We start from the raw sequence: 25,397 nt of genomic DNA, 5'->3' as shown, positions 1-25,397 counted from the left end.
AAAGCTTAGAAAAAGTAAAAGAAATTCTTTTTTTTTTTTTTTACTAAGCAATTTTTCACCCATATACTCTACACTTAGATTTAACCATTGTTAAGGTTTTTCTTAACAAGAGAAGAGAAATTCCTTTTCATAGTGGGAATTAAAGATATTATCTACCTCAAAAAGGAATATTTATCAACATTACTAATCATCATGGAAATGCAAATCAAAAGCACAATGAGATATCACCTCACACATGTTAGGGTGGCCGTTATCAAAAGACAAGAGATAGCAAATGCCCGGAAATGGAGGAAAGGAAATACTGTATACACTGTTGGGAATGGAAACTGGCACAGCCACTATGGAAAACAGTATAGACTTTCCTCAATAAACTTTCAGTTTATTATTACCATATTACCATATGATCCAGCAATCCCACTTCTGTATAGATATCTAAAAGCAACAAAATAATTATTCAAAGGGATATCTTTACTCACATATTTATAACAATATTATTCATGACAGCCAAGGAATGGATATGACCTAATGGTCCTTCAACAGATGGATAAAGAAAATGTAGTAGATATATATAAAATGGAACATTATTCAGCCTTACAAAAGAAGGAAGTCATGTCATTTTTGACAATATGGATGCATCTGAGGGCATTATGCCAGTGAAAAATACCAGAAAGCCAGACAAAGAAAAAAAAAAAAACATGATTCAATGATGTGTATAATCAAAAAACAAAAAACAAAAGAAGTCCAACTCATAGAAACAAAGAGTAGAAAGATGGTTGTCAGAGACTAGGGTGAAGAAAATAAGAAGAGGTTGATCAGAGGGTATAAACTTTCAGTTATAAGATGTATAAGGTCTGAAGATCTAAAGTAAAACATGGTGACTATAGTTAATACTGTATTGTAAAGGGGCCTGGGTGACTCAGTTGTTAATCATCTGCCTTCAGTTCAGGTCATGATCCCAGCGTCCTGGAATCAAGCCCTTCGGCCTCAGCAGGGAGGCCTGCTTCTCCCTCTCTCACTCTCCCTGATTGTGTTCCCTCTCTTGCTGTGTCTCTTCCTGTCAAATAAATAAGTAAATTCTTAAAAAAAAAAAAAAATACTGTATTATAGAACTGAAATTTGTCGAGTGACTAGAACTAGAACCTTCTGGCCCTCAAAAAGATAAATATGTGAGATGGATGGATGTGTTGATTAACTCAATGGAGGCAAAACCTTTCTCTCTCTCTCTCTCTCTCTCTCTATATATATATATATATATAAAATATATCAAATCATTGTGTTATATACTTATTTTATAATTTTGTTTGTCAATTATCCCTCAATAAATCTGAAAAAAATAAAACATTTTAAATGTCATGTTCTATGATACTTAGAATATTAGACTCTTTAAACATTAATTCAACTTAGGATGAATCCCTTATAGTTTTATATTTAAGGGGCACCTGGGTGGCTCAGCAGGTTAAACCCTCTGCCTTCGGCTCGGGTGGTCCTGGGATGGAGCCCCACATCCGGCTCTCTGCTCAGCGGGGAGCCTGCTTCCCTCCTCTCTCTCTGCCTGCCTCTCTGTCTACTTGTGATCTCTCTCTGTCAAATAAATAAATTAAAAAAAAATACTTAAAAATATATTTAAGATCCTCATTTCTACATATTTGAATAGCCAGCTCTTGTGTTTTAAAGATTTATCTTAATTCATGGTATTTTTTTGCTCTGCTTCTTAGGTACCAGCAAAGGCCAAACGTCTTACTCCACTGCTTCCCTACCACCACCGCCACCACCCCATCCAGTCAGCCAACCGCCTTTGCCAGCATCTCACCCAACACAACCGCCAGTCCCAAGTCTACCTCCCAGAAACATTAAACCTCCCTTAGATCTAAAGTAAGCAAAGATTATCTTGCCATTTCTTTGTCAATCTCTTCCCATAGATTTTCACACTATGCTTGGCTGAATGCTGGAGTTTCATGGTAAACTGCTGGGGCCACAAATGTGGGCAGATGGAAGGAGAAGGAATGTCTGGGCAGGCTGCTCTCAAACCCCCATATCCTTGAGCAACTATTGTTTAACTGTTTTTACAATGGTTTTTCCCCCTGGGAGTTCATTTGAAGAAAATTTCCACTGCCTTTTTAAAATTTTGAAGCATTCTTAAGGTTAGCACTGCAATCATCTCTTCCACCATCACCATCACTGCCACCACCACCACTACCATTATCATAATCATCACCACCACCACCATCTCCACCACTACCATCATTGTCATCACCACTACTATTATCATCATCATCACCAATACCAACACCATCATCACAAACATCACCACCACCATTATCATCATCTATCATCATCATCACTGCCACTACCTTCACCACCATCACTACCATTATCATAATCATCACCACCACCACCATCCTCACTGCCATCACCACCATCCCCATCATAATCATCATCACCACCATCACCACCACCACCACCATTATCATCAGCAGCAGCACCACCATCATTATCATCACAACCATCATTATCACCACGACCACCATCATGACCACAACCATATTTTACTGACTACTTATGACAGGCTGGAACTTTGCATATATAAGTAGAAAATTTTTTCATCACTTCACAGATGAAGAGATGGGAATTTACAGTGACTTCTCCACAACTGTACAAGAATGTAGAGTTGAAATTTGGGGCAATGTCAGTCTATGTCCAAAGCAATTGTGTGCTTTTTTTTTTTTTTTTTTTTTTTTTTTTTTTTTTTTTTTTTTAAGATTTTATTTATTTATTTGAGAGAGAGACAGTGAGAGAGAGCATGAGCTAGGAGAAGGTCAGAGGGAGAAGCAGACTCCCCATGGAGCTGGGAGCCTGATGCGGGACTCGATCCCGGGATTCCGGGATCATGACCTGAGCCGAAGGCAGTCGTCCAACCAACTGAGCCACCCAGGCGTCCCGCAATTGTGTGCTTTTAACTACTCTGCTAAATAACCTCCTTGAGTAAAAAAAAAAAAAAAAAAATGCAGGTTTTCTCTCAATCTTCAGACTTTTGGCTGTATGTTAAAAAACTAGGAAACTTTTATTCAAGCCCACTCTTGTTTTTCTTATTTGGTACTTTTTAGAAATGTCAAAACTGTATGGGTTGTTATGCCTGGGCTCTTTATTCATGATTTACCAGAACAGCCGGTTTAGGAAAAAGCAGGCAGAAGATTAGAATAGAATAAATGTCATTTTAAAAAGACATTGGATAATGGCAAGTATAGATCCTTATGGCAAGTTAGAATAGGTCTTCCCTTTCTTCTTCTAGAAAATTGCATTGCATGATTCTTCCTTACCAAAAATAGGGTATTTGTGGATATAAGCAATATCCCAAAATATTTAGCTGCAGTTTGTTTTTCCTCCAATTCAATCCCCTACCAGACTGATGTTCTTTACATTTAAAGTATTTCATATCCATAATCCATATAAGAGAATCTGTTAATAACAGTATCTTTACATTAAAAGTACTTCATATCCATAACCTATATAGTAGAATCTATTAATATCAATATCTGATTGACAGCTTTATTTTATTGATCATGATTACAGTTTAGAGCAAGCGTTGAAAACACATGTGTCATGGGTAACCACCACTGTGTTTCACTTTCTGTGTTTATTTGAGGTATAAAGGCAGTAACTGGAAAATGTTAGAGCAGCTTTGGAGCTATTACTTTGTTTGTGGCCTGCATCCCACCTTTATGTTAACTGTGTGCCCTTACGGGCATTTGATTTTATGAATTCTAATTGAAAGACTCTAATACCCCATGATATCTTGCTACCAAATAAGAGCTTAGGCCATCTGCTTACTAACAGGTAAGTGCTAAATAAATATTTGTTTAGTTAGAATAATTAAGTAACGTGTTCTTATATACACTTGACTTCTATAAACTGTTTTGTTCTCACATGTATTAGATTTTGTTTCTTTTCCCTAATTTTTTCCTAGTCTGATAAATTTAACCCACCAGATCATGGTCTTAGTACTTTTGAATTTTATTATGTGACCCTATCCAAGCTACTGCCTTCAGTCTTATATGATTCTAGTGAGAGATTTTAATAAATACCCTGAGCATGAATCCCTGAAAATTTATAAGACATAAAGACTGATCATTGTTTGATTGAAGAAACTGTAGAGAGGAGGAGTGTTTGGCACTATTCCTGCTGTATGAGAAGTCCCCAAGACCACCATATGTTTGTGGATTCATTTAAAGGACACACAGGACCCAGTGTTTAGTTACCATGGCTAAGATTTATCACAGTGACGCTGTCCTTTTATGCCTAGAAGGGACACACTGAGAATGTTCCTTTCTCTGGCTCTGGAAATGTGTAATGTTGCTTCCCAGGGAAGCCCTGTAGGGGGTTTGTTCAAGTTTTTATTGAGAGTTGGTCACATAAGCATCTTCAGCCTAACCACTACCAAAATACCAGACTTCTAGAAGGAAAGCAGGTTTTCACCACAAGTTGTGTGGTTTATAGAGTCCAGGGCACAGCAAGGCATTCTTATCAATTAGTCAACTTTAAATCAGTGTAGGGAATTTTTTAGAAGTGGAGTTCTCAGATGTAAACGAAGGGCCAATCTTAGTGTCAGAGTCTTCTAAAATTAGCACCTTAGGCCTACTGTATTATCCCTTTTCTGCAAGCCTACTCCCCCAAATCCATTACAATATGGTGGGAAATAAAAAAAATTTTAGATGGAGGAAAGAATTTCAAGAACAGATGTATAACCTGTAATGCACATTCATAAGGATGCTGGTGAATTTAGTGAATTGTTGCAAAGTTGAAAAGGGTCTTCCAAACAACTAGGCCCAAACTCTTACTTGTAACATTATTTTCATCAGAAAGTGGCAAAATCCACCAATTGTAATACACTCTACCTCATCCCTATTTCCATCTTATTAAGGACTCGTAAGTAGAAAGTCAGATTCTCCTAAGAGTTCCTGACTCTACAAAATGCGTAAACTCTCAGAAGAACATAAAAAGATACAAGTCTTCTTGAATTTTATACTGCGTAGATGATAATTACAGAATCTGAAAGTCAATTGTCTGATGGAAAGAAAAGAGGGAATGAAAGCTAGGGGACATCTACAATTTTTTTTAAGTAAAAATGTGGTGTATAGTGAAAGACTTTCAGTCTCCCATCAGAAAGCTCAAGTAAATTCCAAAATGAAGAAATAGCTGGATTAGAAACTTTATCGCAAGTAGGGGAAGCCATGTAAGACACAAAAGAGAAACGAGAGCAAAATGACGCTTGTTATTCAGGTTCAAAAGTTTGTATTTCATGTGAGAGGGAAATTTATGGAGTAAACTTTAAGCACAATTGTGAGATATGTATGTTCCTGTGTTTATCCTCATGCCGTCACCCTTCAAAACACATGCATGGGTGTTTTCCACATACTCCCTCTGCCAGCTTGCAAATGCCTTTCCTCCCCTCTCTGGTTAGAGGCTACTCTCAGGTCGAGCTCTACTAGATTTTTTTTTTTTTTACATTCACTCAAGAATTGTGTTTTTGAGCCACTACTTTGTGTTGTTGTAATAGTAGTTCAGGAAGTATCAGTGAACAAAATAAAGATCCTTGCCCACCTAAAACAGGGGGCAAGAGACCCAATGAATAAAAATAATAAACAGGTAAAGAAGAGAGTATGGTGGGAAATACTAAGTAGGAGAAAAGAGGGCAGAGTTAGGTAATGTAGTAGGAGGGTGGGGTTGGGGACAGGGTGTTGCTGCTTTAAGAAAGGGGAGGGCAACTCCCTTTATAGGCAGTTATACTTAAGAAGACTCACGGAAGTGAGGGAGTTAAGGTTGCAGATGTCTTAAGCAAGACCATTCGGGGCAGAGAGAACAGATAGAACAAATGCCTAGAATGTTAAAGGACTAGCAATGGGGTAACAGCTACCAGAGAAAAGTGAGCAAGGGAAGGAATAGCAGGAAAAGATTCAGCTCACACAGGGTCTTGCCGGTCATAGTCGAGACTGTGTCTCCTCAGTGAAATGGTAGTCACTAAAAAAAGGTTGAGCACAGCAGGGATGTTATGACTTATGTTTTATCGAGATCACCTTAACAGCTACATGAAAAGAGACAGTAGGCAAATATTGAAACAGGGAAACTAGTCAGGGGGATAATGCAGAAATGCAAGCATGGTATACAGGTGGCTCTAACCAAGATGGTGGCAGTGGAGGTGGAGAGAAGCAACCAGACTCTGAATATACTTTGAAGGTAGAGACAACAGAATTTGGATTTGAGGTATGAAGAGAAACAGAGATCAAAGATGGCTCCAGGGCTTCTGGCTTCAGCGACTATAACATAAGGATGATGTTTCCTTCAACTGAAATGGGAGAGGATGACGGTGAGCAAATTTGGGGCCCGAGAAGATCAGGAAGACATGGCTATGTTGAGCCTGAGGTGTCGTTTAAACATCTAAGTGGGGATATTGAGGCAGCAATATTCACTTCAGAAGTGAAGAGTCTGGGAGAGAGTTCTGGTTTTAACATATAAATTTGGGAGTCAGAGGCCTGTATTCTCCACTTAGAATCATGACACTGTTACAATCACCAAGGAAGTGAGTATAACTAGAAAGAAGAACCGAGCCCTGGGGTACTCCAACTCTATGAGGCCTGGGAGAAGAAAAATGAACAGAGAGTAAAAAGGAACAAGCAATAAAATAGGAAGAAAACACGAGTATGGTGTCCTGGAAGCCAAGGAAAGATCGTATTCCCCAGGAAAAGGTAGTGATAACTGTGTCCAATGCTGCTGAAGGCCAAATAAGAGAGGTCATGGGGGTGGTCATGTGGAGGTCATGGGGGTGAGAATTCCTGGGCTTGGGAAGCAAGCCTGACTGAAACAGCGTTAGAGGAGCAGGAAAGGAGAAGAACGGGAAAAAGTGATTATAGACAACTTTTCCGAGGAGAAGTGGGGGCAGTAACTGGGGGAAAAATGGAATAGAGATTTTGTTTTTTTTTTTAAGATGGAAGAAATAACACTATGTTTGTACGCCAGGAAGAGAAATCCAGTGAAGAAGGGAAAATTATAATGGTGGTGAGGGGAGAATTCCTGCAACAAGGACTAGAGTGAGTGGGAAGTCGTGTTCAGGTGAGGGGCTGGCTTCCCAAAGGAATAAATAACTGAAAGGTTTACAGTCTTCCTGAGGGTGTAGAGTCCGTATTGCTTGTGGCAAGAAAGTGAATTTTTAATTGGTATCAGGGAAGGAATTTCAGGAGATAGGGTGGCCTCCCTAGAAGTCAGATATATTGACATCATTCAGATCAGGATGCCTTAAGAAGGTAAAAGGTTGGAGGCCGAGGAGAATTAGAAATAATAACGGTCTTAAAGTGGCTGAGGCCAGAGTTCTTTTCTTTTAAATTGTACTGCTTCCCCACCTAGTGGTCAGAAGTCACTAGTTACGTTTTCTACTGTGTTACTCAGACATCAGACATCGGAAGAGAAACTGAAACGCGTCGAAGAGTTTATCACTATTAGTGTTGAGATCAACATCCTTCTCGGTGTAACATGTTTCTTGGCACCACCTTTACAAATTAATTATAATTTTAACCGTATAACTGATTTTTCAAAGGAAAACAGAACCAATGGTTGAATATTTTGGTGTACAAAACAAACTCCATGGTTATTAATAGTAATGAGACAGGAAAAGTGAAGTAATAAGAAATAATAAATACTGGGAAATGACTAAGGTTAGAAAAGGGAAAAGTGGGACAGTTCTTACCATGAGGTCATTCACAGTCAGCTTCAGATTCTGGGGGCTCTCGAATTAGAGGAAAAGTAAGAATTAACCATTAAAATGCTCTTATTCATTAGAAGTGCTTAACGTTGTCTGGAATTTGAGACCTGCCATATCTAATGCACACTCCTGAGTGGCCTTACCTAACTCCATTTGGAAAAACATTGGCTGAAACGAGTTTTATAGGTCCTCCTGCATTCAATACAGGAAGACATGTTCCCGAGAAAAGTCATAAGATTCTGTTCTCAGCAACAGCAGGTATAGAACCAAGTTTCGTGGGACACTTAGAGCCGCCCTTCTTTAAAAAACAAAAACAAAATATAACCCCGACAGTTAAAGTTGTAAATAACAAAGAAGATATAAAGGTCAATAGCTTTACATCATTAAAAGTCAGGAAACAGAGCACTAATAGCTTTCGAAAAATGGCAGTCGTAATATTGAGTTGAGTTCACCTTCCCTATGTAATTCTGCACACCACCGTGTAAAAACAAAGAACTGGTGAAAAGTCCTCCTAAGCAGGCACCCTGTTCTCACAACTGATAAGCTTCTTTTTCTTCTCCTTGACCTGCTCCCTCTGCTTAGGTCTGTGTGACACGTGATTGCTTTCATAGCTTGCCTATATCTTTTTCTCAATGGCTGCAACACGTTTTTGTTTTTGTTTTTTAATAACTGGTGACAGTTTAATCTCAGTTTATTATGACGCTCACCTATTTTTCTTCCTCATGTTTTCCCTGTTATTCTTCACCATCATTCTTACATCATTTCATATTTATTGAATGTTTTCATGTTATATATGGTGAATTCGGAGTTCTAAAAGTAAACTAAGATTTATATGCTCTCATGTTGGGTCCATGAATCAATGTATGCATGTAAACATTATCTACAAGCAATAAATGTTTCTCTATAAACATGCAGCCACATATGTATGTATGTGCTATGGAGATACTCTCCATTCTGCAATTATTTTTTATTCTTTCAAGTGTTTTAGGAAGTAGGGGCTCCTGGATGGCTCAGTGGGTAAACCTCTGCCTTCGGCTCAGGTCATGATCTCAGGTTCCTGAGATCGAGCCCTGCATCGGGCTCTTTGCTCAGCAGGGAGCCTGCTTCCCTCTCTCTCTCTCTCTCTGCCTGCCTCTCTGCCTACTTGTGATCTCTCTCTGTCAAATAAATAAATAAAATCTTTTTTTTTAAAAAGTGTTTTAGGAAGTAAACTACAAGTCTGGTATTCTTTTTGACTGACATTCTTTTTCAAAAATGACCATAAACAACTCACTTCAGTAACAAACGTTAATTTAGTTTCTTATGCTGGGACATAATTAATTCATCAAAAAAAAAAAAAAATCAAAGCCCTATACATGACTGGAATTATCCTAATAGCTTTCTAAAAATGACAGTCATAATAACAAATTAACTAACAAAGTGACAGTCTCTTTCTCATAGTCTCGTAGTAGGAAGGGAGCCCTGCGAGCAATTACTCTGTAATTACAGTGATACAGAATAATCACTATAATGGAGCAAAGCATGACACATAGAAGCAGCAACTGCGTGGGCCTGGGGTGTTAGAGATGACTTCACAGAGAACCGAGTGTTTCAGGAGAGACTTAAAAGATTAAGAAGGGTCACAAACGGGATGTGATCAGGAGAAAGATGATTCTAGGAAAGGAAAACATACTGGGCTAGGCATGGAGGAAGAAGAAACAGAGTGTTCAGGGAGTGAGTCAATATTAATATGTGAAAAAAAAAAGATACAAAAAAATGATATAAAATGATATAAAAATGGGTGGCTTGGTTGATTAAGCATCTGCCTTCGGCTCAGGTCAGAGTCCTGGGGTTGAGTCCCGCATCGGGTTCCTTGCTCAGTGAGGAGCCTGCTTCTCCCTTCGCTTGCTTATGCTCTCTCTCTCTCCCTCCCTCCCTCTCTCTCTCTCTGACAAATAAATAAATAAAATCTTTAAAAAAAAAAAAAAGGAACAGGACTGGTCATAAGAACCTTGCATACCATGAAACAGGCTGTATATTTCATTCTGTAGGATGTCAGTTTATTCGACATCTAAGGTATTTACATCTTGTGTTTTTAATTAATATGTAATTTATTTAAGTTAGTAATGCAGAGGCCTAATTTATTTAAGTACTCAAATTCACATAACTTGCTATCTTATTTATACATCTATTAATTTTTATTGAAATAAGAATAGTTATTAAAATAATGAATACTGTTATGCTGAAAAAATAAAAAAAAACTAAAAAAAAAGAATAGTTATTGTCAGTGGGATATTTGATTAATGATGGAACAATATTCAGGTTAAATTCTTTTATTTTTATTTTTATTTTTTTTAAAGATTTTATTTATTTATCTGACAGACAGAGATCACAAGCAGGCAGAGAGGCAGGCAGAGAGAGAGGAGGAAGCAGGCTCCATGCTGAGCAGAGAGCCCGATGTGGGGCTCGATCCCAGGACCCTGAGATCACGACCCGAGCGGAAGGCAGCGGCCTAACCCACTGAGCCACCCAGGCGCCCAGGTTAAATTCTTTTAAATCGATAGTTACATTTAAAAATTTAGTTTTAATTACCCCCTCCATGTTTTACATTGCCTCTGTAAATCTACATGTTGAATTTTTTAAGTATTTCAAAAAGCTGACTGAACAGTAACTGCGCTAAGCAAAATCTTCCCCAAAACTTAAATGAGTTGTAAATCTATCAAAGCATGTCCAATTCTCTTAAATATTCCAATTGTATCTTCAATGAGATTCTTCTTATACCTCTTAAGAAGCACATTTATTTTGAAAATTTTTATTAAAGTCAGAAAGAATAGTGTTATGAACATCCATGTCCCCTACACAAACTTCAACAATTATAAACTCATCGCCAATCTTGTTTCATCAATACCCCCACACACATCCCTCTTTCATATTATTTTCATACTAATACCACATAATTCTATTCATGAATATTTTAGTAAGTATCCCTAAAAATTAGAGTCTATATATTAATATAAAAGTCAAGTCAAATTTTCAATTGTCTCTTTTTTTTTAAGTTTGTTTGAATAAGAATCCATATAAAGTCTACATATTTTCATTGGCTTATACATCTGCAATTCTCTTTCAAGCTATAACCCTACTCTCTCACTTTATTTATTTGTTTATTGCAATTTATTTGTGGAAGAAATCAAGTTGTTTGTGGGCATTGTAGTTAACCACAGCCTGGACTTTGCTGAGTGCTTCCCTATAGTACAGCTACGTGTTCCTCTTTCCTCTGTATTTCCTGTAAATTGGTAGTTGGAGGTAGAGGTGACTCAACCAAATTTAGTCTAGTTGTTTTGGTAAGACTACTTCCTAGGTGATGGTATATTCTTTTATCAGAAGTCTGTAATGGGGGCGCCTGGGTGGCTCAGTGGGTTAAGCCGCTGCCTTCGGCTCAGGTCGTGATCTCAGAGTCCTGGAATCGAGCCCCGCATCGGGCTCTCTGCTCAGCAGGGAGCCCGCTTCCTCCTCTCTCTCTGCCTGCCTCTCTGCCTGCTTGTGATCTCTCTGTCAAATAAATAAATAAAATCTTAAAAAAAAAAAAAAAGTGTGTAATGTCAGGTTGAATCTCCTTTTTTGATGTGAACGGCCTTTGAGTCTCAACATTAACACAGAGAATACATACTTTTCAACTAAACTAAAAAGTCTAACAAACTTTAAATTAGTTTGACATATCTAACTGAATATTTGCTAATGTAACACATCTCTTAAATATTATAAATACTTAAAATATTGAACATAAGTATACTTTCCCAATGATGGTAAAACTTTTTTCACAAATTTTTGTACCATGGGTTTGACTTCCTTCATCATTTCTGTATTTAACTCCGAATCTCTCAAGAACTAAAAAGATTTACTAAGGGATGTAAGTGTCTTTTTCTAACCAAACTAATGAGTTAATTAATTGAGCTTTTACACTTACCTAAATTAAAAGCTAAAGCATATATAGGTTAAATTTTAACATTTCAAATTTGTTTAGAAATAAGTTTATTGGATCAACAATTGATGACCACATATGCTTACCATCCCAGATGGAGACTAAAGCATGTATGTCTATGACAGTTCTTCCTGAGCTACAAGTGTACCCACTGAGGGTTTTTTTGTTTGTTTGTTTTTGTTTGTTTTTTGTTTTGGGGTTTTTTTTTTTAGTCTAAGGAATAACAAGGCACTTCCAGCCTACATTCTTCAAATAGGGTTAATTTTGCAACCAACATCTCTTGGGTTTAAGTAACAGTCTTTCCTAATTCTTTAAGTGGCTTGAGTAGTGAACATGAGAGTGATATAACCATATTTTGCATTGGAGAGATCATTTTAGCAGCAATGTGGAGAAGGGAGTGTAAGGGGAGAAGAGGGAGAACAATGCTCATCACTAGGAGATGGGGCAGATGGCTACTGCAAGAGTCCATGTTAGTGATAATATAATTCTGTACTTGTGTCTATAAGGAAAGAGGAGAGTGATGGAGGGAGGAAGTGAATTATAGGAGACATTAAATATATGGAACTGACAGAGCATGATTAATTTAATGTGGAACTGAAGAAGAGTGAGAAACAAGGATGACTTTGAGGCTTAGGTGGATATGGAACTGTGGTATCATTCACTAAGATAAGAAACTTAATTGGAAAAGCGTGTTTATGCTTGGATAAAAGAGGAAGCCTCAGTTTCTGTGATATTAATATAGAACTGGTTGTGGGACATTCAAGTAAAGATGTGTATATATAAATCTGAAACTCCAAAGAGTGGCCTGCACTGGAGATGTCAATGGAAATCACCAACACTAAGAGAAAAACTGAAGCTGTGGGCATATATGAGACCATTCAGGGACAGATATAGAGTGGAAAAAAGAAGGCAAGCCAAGACCAGAACACAAAGGAACATCATCACTTAAAGGAGAAGTCAAAGGGAAATAAGCCCACCAAGGAAATTGTGGGATAGTGGTCAGAAATGAGCCAGGTGAGATTTCTTACAGAAACGAAGGAGACTCTAGGAAGGCTTAACGTCCAATACTGTTAAGGGCCACAAAATAGTCATGTAACATGGAAGCTAAGAGGTGTCTAGTGTATTTGGTAAGTCCTTTAAGAGTAGTTTCAGCAAAGAACTGGCAATAGAAGCCAGGGTATAGTTAAGAAGAATTGAGTGAAAGGAAGTCTGTGAGCACAGACAGCCTTCTCCGATTTGGCTGGGAAAAGGAGGACTATCTGTGGTAATGTGGAGGATTTAGAAAGGTAAAGAGAAGAGTTTGGCTTTTATGAATGAGAGTAGTTGGGCTAGGAGAGAAAAAAAATGTGAGATATTTAGGAATGGGGAGTTAAAGAAGAGGAGTAATAATAATATATATAATATGGTGACAAAAGAAGAAGAGAAGGGGGATAAAACATTGATAATTTAGATAGAATTCAGAACACAGGTGGAAGGAACTTTGATAGACGGTCAGGATAAGTTTGGGTTAAAGGAATATATTTTCTTAAGAGAGTTCACATCCAATAACTGCTATTTCATCAGTGAAATAAGAAACAAGGGCATCTTATTATAGGGGAGAGGAGAGGGACAGGAGGTTTGTAGAAAGTAGTGAAGGTTTTAAATAGCCATTGGGAAGGATGATGGGAGAGAAGGTTCACTAGGAAAAGGTAAATGAGATTATAGAATAGTGTTGAGGTTAAAGCTGAGATTAAATGTCATTTGTAATTTCCAGAATCAGTGAAATAGCAATTTTTTCCCAGCTATGTTAATCAACTTGAGGAGAAAAATAGAAAATATAGATGTTGCATCAATCATTAGGGATTTGTGGGGCCCAGGTATTAATAACTGTTAAGAGCAGCTGGAGTAAAGCAGTTTGGAATGAAGCACCTTGGAGTCCAAGCCACAAATGGCTGGGAAAAAGCCAGGTAGAGAACATCTGGAAAGAAGGAATCAAGGTTTAGAACTAATTCTCTTTGGTATCTAGATCATAAAACCAATCAAATACCTTCAGAATCCTGAAATTGAAGCATTGATATACTGCCATTTTAACAGAAAACATATTACTGCCCTGAAGCAATGAACTACTCTTATGTGTCTGCTATGAATAGACAGAACTGTCCTCAAGGTCCCTGATTATCCATGTTTTTGCCTCAGTAGCAGCATCAATATGAGCCTATGGCCCATTCTAACAACTTTTGAAGTCATAAATCAGAGCAGAGATTAAAGAAAAAAGAATAATTTAAAAATGATCCTTTGATTCTTTTTCACTTTTCATTGTAAGATGAGCCTCTATTTGCTCCATTTTTATTTTCTCTTCTTTCCTGCTTTCAGAAGCCCTGTAAATGAAGAAAATCAAGACGGTGTGATGCACTCTGATGGTAAGGGGCAAAAGATGTTTTATTTATTTGTTAACTCAGATACAGAAATCTGAGTTAATCATTCTGATACAGTCACTATTGGGCTGTTGTCCTCACTGGTCCTTGCAAGGTCCCTCTCCTGTTTTACTTATGTATGTATTCCCTTTTATCTCCATGATCCACTCACTGCTTTCTGTCCATTTCCAACCAGAGACAAGTATTCTAATACATTTAATGTGTGTGTGTCTGTTTATACATATTCTTTGCATACTCTTATAAGTATGTATATATTTCAATTTATATAAACAGTACGTTATATCTCAGTCTACTCTTTTTTTTTTATACTGAGCATTATGTGTTTTAGGGGACCCACCCATGTTGTTATATGTGTATTTAATTTATTAACTACTTCACAGTACCCCACAGTATGTATCCTATGCATCTGCACTTTACTTCCAATTCCCTGGTACTTATAAATAATAATTCAGTGTGTGTTCTTGTCCATATTCCCATATGGACCTCTGAGACACTTTCTTTAAAGTATATATCCAGTAGTGGAATGGCTGTTTGTAAGCTATGAAATAATCATTTTGACTGATTAGGACTAGAGTATTCTCCAGGAAATCTGCATTTCTGTGTACTCCCATCAGCAGGGCGTGAGAATTCCAAGATGCCTACCTTTCACCAATGCCTGGTATTATTCAGCTTTCCAATTTCAAGTCTTATATGTATAAAATGATATCTCACTTTATTTTCCTATTTCTGCTTCTACTGGGTCTGAGTACTTAGTTTGTGTATTGGCCTTTGCAGTTTTCTCTTCTGTAACTTGCCAGTTCATATCTTTTGACCACTTTTGTTTCAGAGTTGATATCTTTCTGGTTGACTTGGAAGAGTTTGTGTGTATTTCAGATATTAATCACAGTCAGATGCAGACACTGCCACTATCTTCTCTCATCCTGTCCATTGTCTGTTACCCCGAGCTGCCCTTCACTGAACAGAAATGAATTTTGATATAATCAAATTAGTTATTACATTGTAACTTGTGTTTTAAAGTTTTAGTTAAGAAGTCCTATCCCTAAGGGGCACCTGGGTGGCTCAATGGATTAAGCCGCTGCCTTCGGCTCAGGTCATGATCTCAGGGTCCTGGGATCGAGTCCGCATCGGGCTCTCTGCTCAGCAGGGTGCCTGCTTCCCTCTCTCTCTCTCTCTGCCTGCCTCTCCGTCTACTTGTGATCTCTCTCTGTCAAATAAATAAATAAAATCTTTAAAAAAAAAAAAAGAAGTCCTATCCCTAAAAAATAAAAATATCTATTTTCTTCTATGAATTTCATCCCTTAAATCTGAGTCTTTGATGTCTTTGTAGTCCACCTTTGAGGAGTTAGCAGAAACCCAGATTTATTGCCTCATTTAAGGAACTAGTTTTCTCATTAACATACTTTGAAACCCATAATTTTCTCAATATTTTATAATGCCACCTTTATACTACATCATGCGTCTATGTATGTATACCTGTGTATTTGTGTGTGTAATAACTGTGTATATAAGAGTGTATGTAAATTCATGCATCTTTCTCTGAGCTCTCTGCTCTATTCCACTGGTCTATGTGTTCTATACCAACACCATACTGTTTTTATTACTATTACTCTAGATTATGTCTTCATATTGAATAATTATTTGATATCACTAAACACTTGAATAGTAAGGTATCTTTTTTTAGAGAGAGAAAGAATAGGGTGAGCCAGGGAGAAGGGCAGAGGGAGAAAGAGAGAGAGAATCTTAAGCTTAAGCCCCACATTGGGCCCAGCTTGGAGCCAAGTGTGGGGCTCAATCTCACAACCCTGAGATCATGACCTGAGCTGAAACCAAGAGTAGGCCGCTTAACCAACTAAGCCACCCAGGTGCCTCAGTAAAGTATCTTCAAAAAAAAAAAACCTAAGTAACTAGATTTGCTTGCTACATAAATCTAAGTCCTTGGGAACAAGTAAGTCAAAACGTGCGAACTAGTCATTTTCTGACAATCTTTTGTTCCACACAAGGCCAAAAAACCATATGTGTATGCCTTTCATAAAGAGGATAAAAAGTCTTCATTATTTTTTGCCCATTGCATTATTTTATGAAAGCCAGTGAGATGATTTTATGGCTAAATTACAAGTATTGAAAAGGCCATAGTAAAGATCTAAGCCGCATGTTCTATTTCATACTTACACACCTTTGATAAAGCATAACTTCTGTTAAATTATGAACTGCTTTGAATATATTATGTCTAGCAATTCTGTACTAAAGTGCTTTTTAATTAAAGTATATTAAATTTTACTCTTTTTTTTTTAAACCTTTTAGGTCCTGGAAATCTAGATGAGGTCAGTTTTTTTTTTTTTCCACATTCTGATATCATACAACTTCACTCAAATACTTAACATGATTCATGTTCTATTGACATAAACCAACGAATGAAAACTGTTATGAGTAATAATGATATTTTTCCATTTATAATATTACTTCATCTAAAATGCTTGAGACATTAGACGCCAATCATTACACTGACTCACAGGAATTTTGTAACACTGCGCATAAACTTAAGTCTGGCTAGACATCTGAATTATATAGCAGCATATAAAATTAGATCTTTTTGTGCTAACTTTTCCAATCTATCTCTTGAAAGGAAAAGAAAATATTTGAAACAAGACAAACTTATATACACTTAAATTTATGCTTATTCTACTAAGCATTTGATTGATGTAATGTGTGTATGTTCCCTTTTTGAGTAATTAAAATTAATCATTATTAATGTTTTCCTTGACAGGAACAAGACAGTGAAGGAGAAACATATGAAGACATGTATGAGTTTTATTTTTTACCATGATTTCATCCATCTGAAATGAATATTATGATTTCTGTGAGGACGAATGGATGGATATTGAACACAAAGGGGGAAAAGCTTTATTGTTCAAATAACTGACATATAATGATAACCTTTATTTCAATACAAAGGACTAAAGATTCTTTATTTGTCTAAGAATTTTATGGAGGACTCTTAAAAATGTTCTTCTGTGAGAGGCCGGAGACCCACAGCTACTGGAAAGATCTCAGGCCAGTAATCTCTGAGGCAGGAATCTAGACTTCTTGCTCACAGTGTGTCCTTGGGCAAATGAATTTATCTATTTATTATAACTTCCCCACCTAGACAGTGCTTCCCTTCACAAGGTGCTATGAGAAATAATTTACCACAGCACCAGATGGCAAAGTTTCTACCTGCTGAAGCAGAAAGATGTTAAAAATAGTTCCAAAATGGGTTTCTGGATGGGCCAGGACTAAGAAATTTCTTGGAAAGTGAGGGAAAGAAGAAATAAATATGTGAATTTATTTTATCTTTTTTTAAATTCAAATATCTTAATTTTCTCTACCTGGTTCTGGTACAGCTGCTTCTGATGACAGTTTCTGAACTAAGCTTTGCATGTGTATACCCTGTGCCTGTGAGTGCCTGAGAAAGAGAGATTAATTATATTCATACCGATATGCAGCAAGAACAGGACCTTTATAGGGCATCTCTCCCACTGGCTAGCAAAGGTTATGAGGGGAAGCAGAGCCTTTGGAAGGTATCCTCATTTGCATGCCTCCTACTGGATTTCAGAACAGTCTCACACACCCAGGAATTTTGACAACCGTTGGCTTCTTACCTTCATCTCTACTATCAGATACAGTCTTCTGTTGTGGGGAGAAACCTCTGGATACCTGAGCCATAATACATCAATGTTCGCAAATGCTGAAACAACGTAACAATTTGTATCCACAGAGAAGCATCCAAAGAAAGAGAGAAAAAAAAGGAGAAGGAGGAAAAGAAGAGATTAGAGTTGGAGAAAAAGGAACAGAAGGAGCGAGAAAAGAAAGAACAAGAAATAAAGAAGAAATTTAAAGTAAGAGCTTGCTTGCCAATGGGTTAAAAAAAAAAGAGTAATCTCTTTTTATAACTTTCATACAAAAGAGGCAGCATTCTTGAAAACTTACATGGTGGGAGAATTACTTAATTGTTGTTTCCTTAAAAAGTAACTACCTTCATAACAGTAATTATTTTGCCCAATATACTCTCTTATCTCTGCACTAAAAATGTAATAGGATAAAGCCCAAATAAAATATGGTGCCTTAGAATTAGTGGGCACCTAGGAAATTTTATGGTAATTTAGTGAATGAATACTCAGTTGCTCAAACCCATCTTTGCTCTCATCATTTCACGTTTGATCTTGACCAACTTATGCTATGAGCTCGGAGCCCACACACAGATATCCCTGTGGCAAGCATCACAATGGTGCAAGGGACACAAATGTGTCTGGATGACCCAGACCTGTCTCAGAATAAAGTTGCTATAACTACTCTAAATGCTGATGTCTAGACCTGACTTATATTTTGGCCTTTATTTTTAACTTAGGTACATGTTGACTTCTGACACCCACTCTTTCTTGTCCCTCTTTTTCCACCTGGATTTCTGACCTCTCTCTTCTCTGATCTCTGATTTCTAATTGTATGACTCCTATTACTACCACCAATGCTACACTGGCAGGCTGTCCTCTCTTGGATACACCATCTTTGATGACATGCGCCATCAGGCACAGGTCTGGTGTGTTAGCTATATTTAAGGTGATTATATGAATTAGAGAACTATTCTTCATGATGAAAAGGATTCATGTCAAGATTCCTTTAAATATTTAATTCCTCTGGAACATTTAATGTATCATTTGAGTTATAAAAATTTGATTTCTATATAACTCCCCACTGTATTTATTGTATTAAAACAAAGTTTCAACAACATGGTACAGGAAAAAAAATAAAGCTTAGAGTCAATTGGATAGATGTGGATTTAAATTCCAGCTGCCCATGTGAATTATGTGATTGTGGGCATATTATTAAATTTCTCTACACCTCAGATTCATATTCTTTTGTTTTGGTTTGTTTTTATTCTTTAAAGTAAGAATAAATGATACCTCTCTGGGAAGTTTCTTGTGGAATTAATTAAAATAATGTACATAAGACACTCTATCTGTTAGGGTTCTCATTAAATTTTGAAAAAGCTTACTATATATAAGTAAAATTAAGATTAAAGCATGACTATTAAGACATTTTACTCATACAGATGTATGGGTACCAATGTTCATATTTTTCAAATGACAAATATGAAAAATTAGTTTCTTAAACAAAAGTCTTCATAACACACTTCTGTGAAGGGACTTTGGAATTTTGAAGGAATTCTTGTGTTTCTTTTGGAGAAATAAATTTTGCATTATTTCAGTCATTCATTCAAATGATTTTTAGTAAGAAAAAAAAGGGTATAGAAATCTTACTACTAAATATGAACTCAAATTTTGTGAGGACTAGGACTTAACAAGCTGTATTCCTTCCACAAAAATAAAAGATTAAAAGTTAGAAGATGTGGGGCGCCTGGGTGGCTCAGTGGGTTAAGCCTCTGCCTTCAGATCAGGTCATGATCCCAGGGTCCTGGGATCAAGCCCCACATTGGGCTCTCTGCTCAGCAGGGAGCCTGCTTCCCCCTCTCTCTCTGCCTGCCTCTCTGCCTACTTGTGATCTCTGTCTGTCAAATAAATGAATAAAATCTTAAAAAAAATGTTAGAAGATATTACAATTAAAGAAAATAGGAAGAAAGAGTATTTCTGAGTATCCATTCACTCAAAATTAAGTCTCTAGCATAAAATATTTCATGCTTTCAGCTTCTGAAATTCAGATGCATCTTAACATCACTGGCCTATCATAATTTAAATTAAGTTTTTTCTCTCTTCGTGGTACATAATTGATGATATGTCACAATTCATAACATCATGAGTTCAATAACATGAGGCAGAACTTCAAAAATCACAATGCATATTTGCATATCAAAAGGTCCAAAACATTATGTTGAAAACGATATAAATTTAGGACTAGGAAATTAGGAGTTCAGGATTCATGTTCTCAACCAGATTACAGTAGTTCCTCTTATTCACAGGTGATACATTCCCAGACCCCCAGTGGATGCCTGAAAATGTGGATAGTACTGAACACTATATATACTATTTTTTCCTTTACATATATACCTATGATGAAGTTTAATTTATAATAAGGTCCAGTAAGAGACTAATAATAACTAATAATAAAATAGAACAATTATAGCACTGTATTGTAATAAAAGTTATTGAATGTGATCTGTAATTCTCAAAATATCTTATTGTACTGTACTCATCCATCTTAAGATGCCGTGAGATGATAAAATTCCTATGTGGGGGCGCCTGGGTGGCTCAGTGGGTTAAGCCTCTGCCTTCAGCTCAGGTCATGATCCTGGGGTCCTGGGATCGAGCCCCGCGTCGGGCTCTCTGCTCAGCAGGGAGCCTGCTTCCCTTCCTCTCTCTCTGCCTGCCTCTCTGCCTACTTGTGATCTCTCTCTGTCAAATAAATAAATAAAAATCTTTAAAAAAAAAAATTCCTATGTGGTGAGATGAAATGGAGTGAATGACCTTAGCGTTGTGACATAGCATTAGGATCCTATTGATCTGACAATAGGTCAGAAGGAGAATCATCTGTTTCTAGACCACAGTTGACCATGGCTAGCTAAAACCCCAGAAAATGTAACCACAGATTGGGGTGGGGGAGCGGTTCTATATTCTCTTGCTATGAAGAAACCACGGTACTACCTGGGATATTTATTTCCAAAACTTCACTTAATATTTGTTGGCTATGTTTCTTATTTATAAAGCTATTTCTGAAATGTTATCTTGTTTATAGCAGGTAATGTCTACTCTAAGTTTACAGATAGACAACACCACAAAGTTGGGGGGATAAAAAAAGGAAAGAAAGAAAATGCTTTTCCCACAATTACTACCCACCACCACCACCTTCCCACCCCTTTGCCGTTTGAAGTCTAAAGAGAACCATTGGAATAACTACACCATGTGAAGATGGGAAAAAAACCTCCATCTACCCAGCAGACCACCAGCAAACCCCGTAAACCCCATAGCACCCAGCACATATTGTCACACATAAGTGGTATTCAGTTATTAGTGGCTTCCTCTGTAAGCCTTTCACAGGCTTCTAAGATCAACAGATCACTACCTTTCTCTTTTGGACCCCAAGCATATGTTTACCTGTTCCTTGTGGGTCCTGCCTCACCTCTATGATTTTCCCCCTCGCCCCTCTTAAAAGAACATTCATTGGGTATGACATTCATCCCCAGTTTATGTAAATGTTGTAAATAGGCTGGTTGGCATGTCGTGGATGTATTGTATTTCAAAGCTCTGTTCCTAAAAGATTTTCTGAATTTTCTGAATAGTAAGAAAGACTGATGTGATTGTTCCCCTTCTTTGCAGCTAACAGGCCCTATTCAAGTCATCCATCAGGCAACAGCTTGCTGTGATGTCAAAGGAGGAAAGAATGAACTGAGCTTCAAGCAAGGAGAGCAAATTGAAATAATCCGCATCACAGACAACCCTGAAGGAAAATGGCTGGGCAGAACAGCAAGAGGGTCATGTGAGTGCAAATTTTCCTATATCACCGGGCTCACCCATCCCCCCAACCCCCTCCCTTTTAAAACCCTCAGTTTGATTCCTGGAGTCCGTAATCTCTCATGGTTCATCTCCCCCTCTGATTTCCCCTTCTTCATTTTTCCCTTCCTTCTCCCAATGTCCTCCATGCTACTCCTTATGTTCCACAAATAAGTGAAACCATATGATAATTGTCTTTTCTCTGTTTGATTTATTTCAATCAGCATAATCCCCTCCAGTTCCAATCATGTTAATGCAAATGGTGGGTATTCATCCTTTCTGATGGCTGAGTGACATTCCATTGTATATATGGACCTCATCTTCTTTATCCATTCTTCCATTGAGGGGCATCGCAGCTCCTTCCACAGTTTGGCTATTGTGGACATGGCTGCTGTGAACATTGGGGTATTAAGGAGGACATGTACTGCATGGAGCACTGGGTGTTACACATAAACAATGAATCATGGAACGCTGCATCAAAAACAAATGATGTACTGTGTGGTGACTAACAGAACATAATAAAAAATTATTAAATTTCTTATGATTTCAAAGTGTTAGGGTTTTTTCAAGACAGTATTAAATATGCACATTCTCTTGTTAGGAGTAGTTAACAGGGCAAACAAAAATAGGAAAATTTAAAAGGACAGGGATAGCTCCAGCTTCACCTCATCTGCGTTATTGTTTTAGTGGGGGAACAACACAAATATTTCTATGATCCAGGGAGCAACGAAGGGCGTTCAGTTCCTCCCTGGTGTTAAACGGGGGTGGGGAGGCATGAATTACGTGAGTCACTTTGGAATCCTTAAAGTAGACCTAGGCTTACCGCAAACCATGACGGCCTAAGTCTTTGACAAAGTCCAGTGAAAAGTGTCTACATTGGAAGTCTATAAATCAGATGTGCATGCAAGGAAATGAAGGGAAAATTTAAACAGCAAATGTGCAATGGATATCTTATTTACAACTTTGAGATATGGAAACTACAGTTACCTGACCATAAATCACTCCTCCTTTTGGTAGATGGCTACATTAGAACAACTGCTGTCCAGATTGACTATGATTCCCTGAAACGGAAGAAAACATCTCTCGGTGTTCTTTCATCAAGACCTATTGAAGATGACCAGGAAGTCTACGATGATGTTGCAGAACAGGATGATATTAGCAGGTATGTGAAAATACAAATTGTAAAATAGCTCGGACTGTCGTCTTGTCAGAGATTATATATTTTAAGATCCTAGAATTGTACTTTGCATTTTTCCGACTGCTCACTATCACTAAATTACCATTTACAATCACAGATATTTCAGTGTGGGTGAAAGGTCATTTGAAACCCCATAGTCTCATATTTCACTCTTGAGCTGTAGGTATCAAAAACTACTTAGCAAATAATAGGCCATTTGCCAGGTCTTGCCAAATGCATTGTGATTCCGTAACACAGTTTTATAATACTCATTCTCATTTGATCTTAGGGTTATGCCTAAAGAAATATGATTTTGCAAAATACGGAGTATGGGATAAAATTCAGCTCAAAAAATATAAAAAATTTTGCTCTAAAATCTGAGCCTAAATATATTTGTTGTTCTTGTTTGGAAACATAACTGATAACAGAAAGAAGATTGCTTTTTAATACAATTCTACTTTGCTTTTACAGGTAAAAAAGTAAACGTTCAGTTCTCTATGATCCCTGGTAATCAATAAAGGGTCCAGTTTTCTTTCCATGGACCATTCATTCCACCAGATTGGGATGACTTTCCCTGTAGGAGTCACAGGAACATTTTTCTGGGGTAGAGGAGACAGGACAAGACATCCTTTCTGGAGAAGATGGGAGGGAAGAGTTGCCACTTTCTCCCATGTACCTTTCCTTCCCATCTTTCCCTTCTAAGTTTTCTGCTTCCTTTCTTCATCCCTTCTTTTCTATCTTTTTTTTCCAGCTCTGATCCTCCTTGTCCTTTCTTCTCTTTCTTGCTTTTCCATTTTCCTTCTCCTTTCATTCCTTCCTTCCTCCAATATCTCCCTTTCTTCGGTAAAGCTATAACCCCTTCAAGTTGACAGAAAAGAGGATGAAAATCTCCAGCCCAGTTAGGAATCCTTGTTTTTCTGTGTCCATTTTGTAGAACTGGGACACATCCACTATGATCTCAAAACATATAATCTATGATAGATCTTCACTTAGGTAAAAATGGGGTCTGCATCTTTCATAACTTAAATTTCAAAGAAAAAAATTACTTCAATTATCAAACATTTTTAAATATAAAATGATCAGTATAATAATATACTTATAAAATGCATAAAGAATTCAGTTTCCTTCCTGCAGTTGTTCCCTTCATGTCATCAGTTAAGGTTGTTATGTTGCTTTCTGGCAGCTTTGTCTTTCTAAATAGTTGGCAATGCCTTCTTGTCATGTTTTGATATATGTTGCATAATTTATGGTAAATTTAATAAATATGCCATAAATTATGCAACATATATCAAAATATGCAATGTATGCACTGGAGTTTACAGAGCATAAATTGGCTTTAGTAATCAGAAATGCTCTCTGACCTAGTTTGAGAGTCTATAAATGCCAGTTTTGAGGTCAAAGTTTTAAAAGGCCATATTCTGAGAGTCACAGAATTTTCTGTACATGAATATGTCATTCTGCCTACCTTCAGTGTCTATACTTTATGTTTCATGTTTTTTTATCTTAAAAAGTGTTTTTTTTCTCTTATTTTGAGATTAAAGAACTCCAGGAATATTAATACATACATATTTATGATGCACATACGCAAGAAAAAAGTAATCCACGGAAAGGAGTGATGTTCTTAAAATGTAGCATAATTTAGTCATAATAGGGAACTACTTCCCAAAACTAATACTGTTACCTTACCTTTTTCATTGTATGGAGTCCATAGATACCGCAACTCTAGAAGATACACTCTAATTAGTAAGCATGTAGCAGAAAAGTAATCTATTTCATGAAATGGAGTTGGAGGAGGAGTATGGTTTTCATGTTCAGGATCTTAAACAAATCTAGCACCACAATAGTTACTAGCATATATGTCAATCTTATGCATATTTAATGAGAAAATGAAAACAGAAGTTTGATCGGGGGGTTTTTTGGTTTTTTGTTTTGGGGTTTTGGTTTTTTTGAAGCTACAGCTGCTGCTGGCAGAGATCTCACAACAGAACAGGCTTTGTCCTTAGTAGAACAAGGAAAGATGCTGAGCCCAGTCGGCAGCTTGCCCTGGCAAGAGTAGGAGAAAGCACCATCCTGTCCTTCCCCTTCTCCAGATGTCCCCTGGGTCCTTGCACACTTCACCTGCTCTTTCTCTCTCTCTTTCTCTCTCTATCGGGTAGGGGGAGCTGACTGCTCACTTCAAACTCTTTGAGCAGGCAGGAGGTTTAACATTATAGGTCCTGACAGCTCTCCTTCTCCCTTTGTTCTCAACTAAAGCAATTTCTGTAATAAATATGAGACGTTGAAGAAAAAAGGAAATTATGCATGCAAATACTTCATCACATAACACACTTTGCTTCTCTGAATGGTCACCAAACTTCTTCCCTCCCTCCTTGCCTTCCTTTCTCTTTTCTGGCACATTCTTCTCTTAACTGCCACTTCATCTGGTAAATGCCTTGTGTTCCGAACAGACCATTTTAAGAAGTTGAAGAAATGCTCTAAAAATAAAATAATGTGTGGCAGCTCTGCTCCTGATTATTAAAACTCTGTTCTTTGGGAATTGGTATGAGAATCTCCAAGATGAAATGTATTTGCCAGGAGTGGCAGTCAACCAAAATTGTGATTTTTCACATAATCCTAACTG

General features: G+C 37.3%; 1 protein-coding gene across 3 annotated transcripts in view; it reads left to right on the top strand.

The window, feature by feature from the left end:
- FYB1 (FYN binding protein 1) overlaps positions 1 to 25,397 on the top strand; it is a 155,255-nt gene that overhangs the window by 104,346 nt on the left and 25,512 nt on the right. For all 3 annotated transcript variants that reach the window (XM_047730836.1, XM_047730838.1, XM_047730835.1), the window contains exons 3-9: positions 1,716 to 1,872; positions 14,061 to 14,107; positions 16,424 to 16,443; positions 16,887 to 16,921; positions 17,877 to 17,997; positions 21,427 to 21,586; positions 22,618 to 22,762. In XM_047730836.1, the coding sequence (XP_047586792.1) occupies positions 1,716 to 1,872; positions 14,061 to 14,107; positions 16,424 to 16,443; positions 16,887 to 16,921; positions 17,877 to 17,997; positions 21,427 to 21,586; positions 22,618 to 22,762 (685 nt within the window). The remainder of the gene's footprint in view (positions 1 to 1,715; positions 1,873 to 14,060; positions 14,108 to 16,423; positions 16,444 to 16,886; positions 16,922 to 17,876; positions 17,998 to 21,426; positions 21,587 to 22,617; positions 22,763 to 25,397) is intronic.

This window comes from Lutra lutra, chromosome 5 (genome assembly GCF_902655055.1).
Source record: "Lutra lutra chromosome 5, mLutLut1.2, whole genome shotgun sequence".
Classification (NCBI taxonomy): Eukaryota; Metazoa; Chordata; class Mammalia; order Carnivora; family Mustelidae; genus Lutra; species Lutra lutra.
Note: the sequence above shows the minus strand (reverse complement) of the source record. Positions and strands in the feature narration are given on the sequence as shown.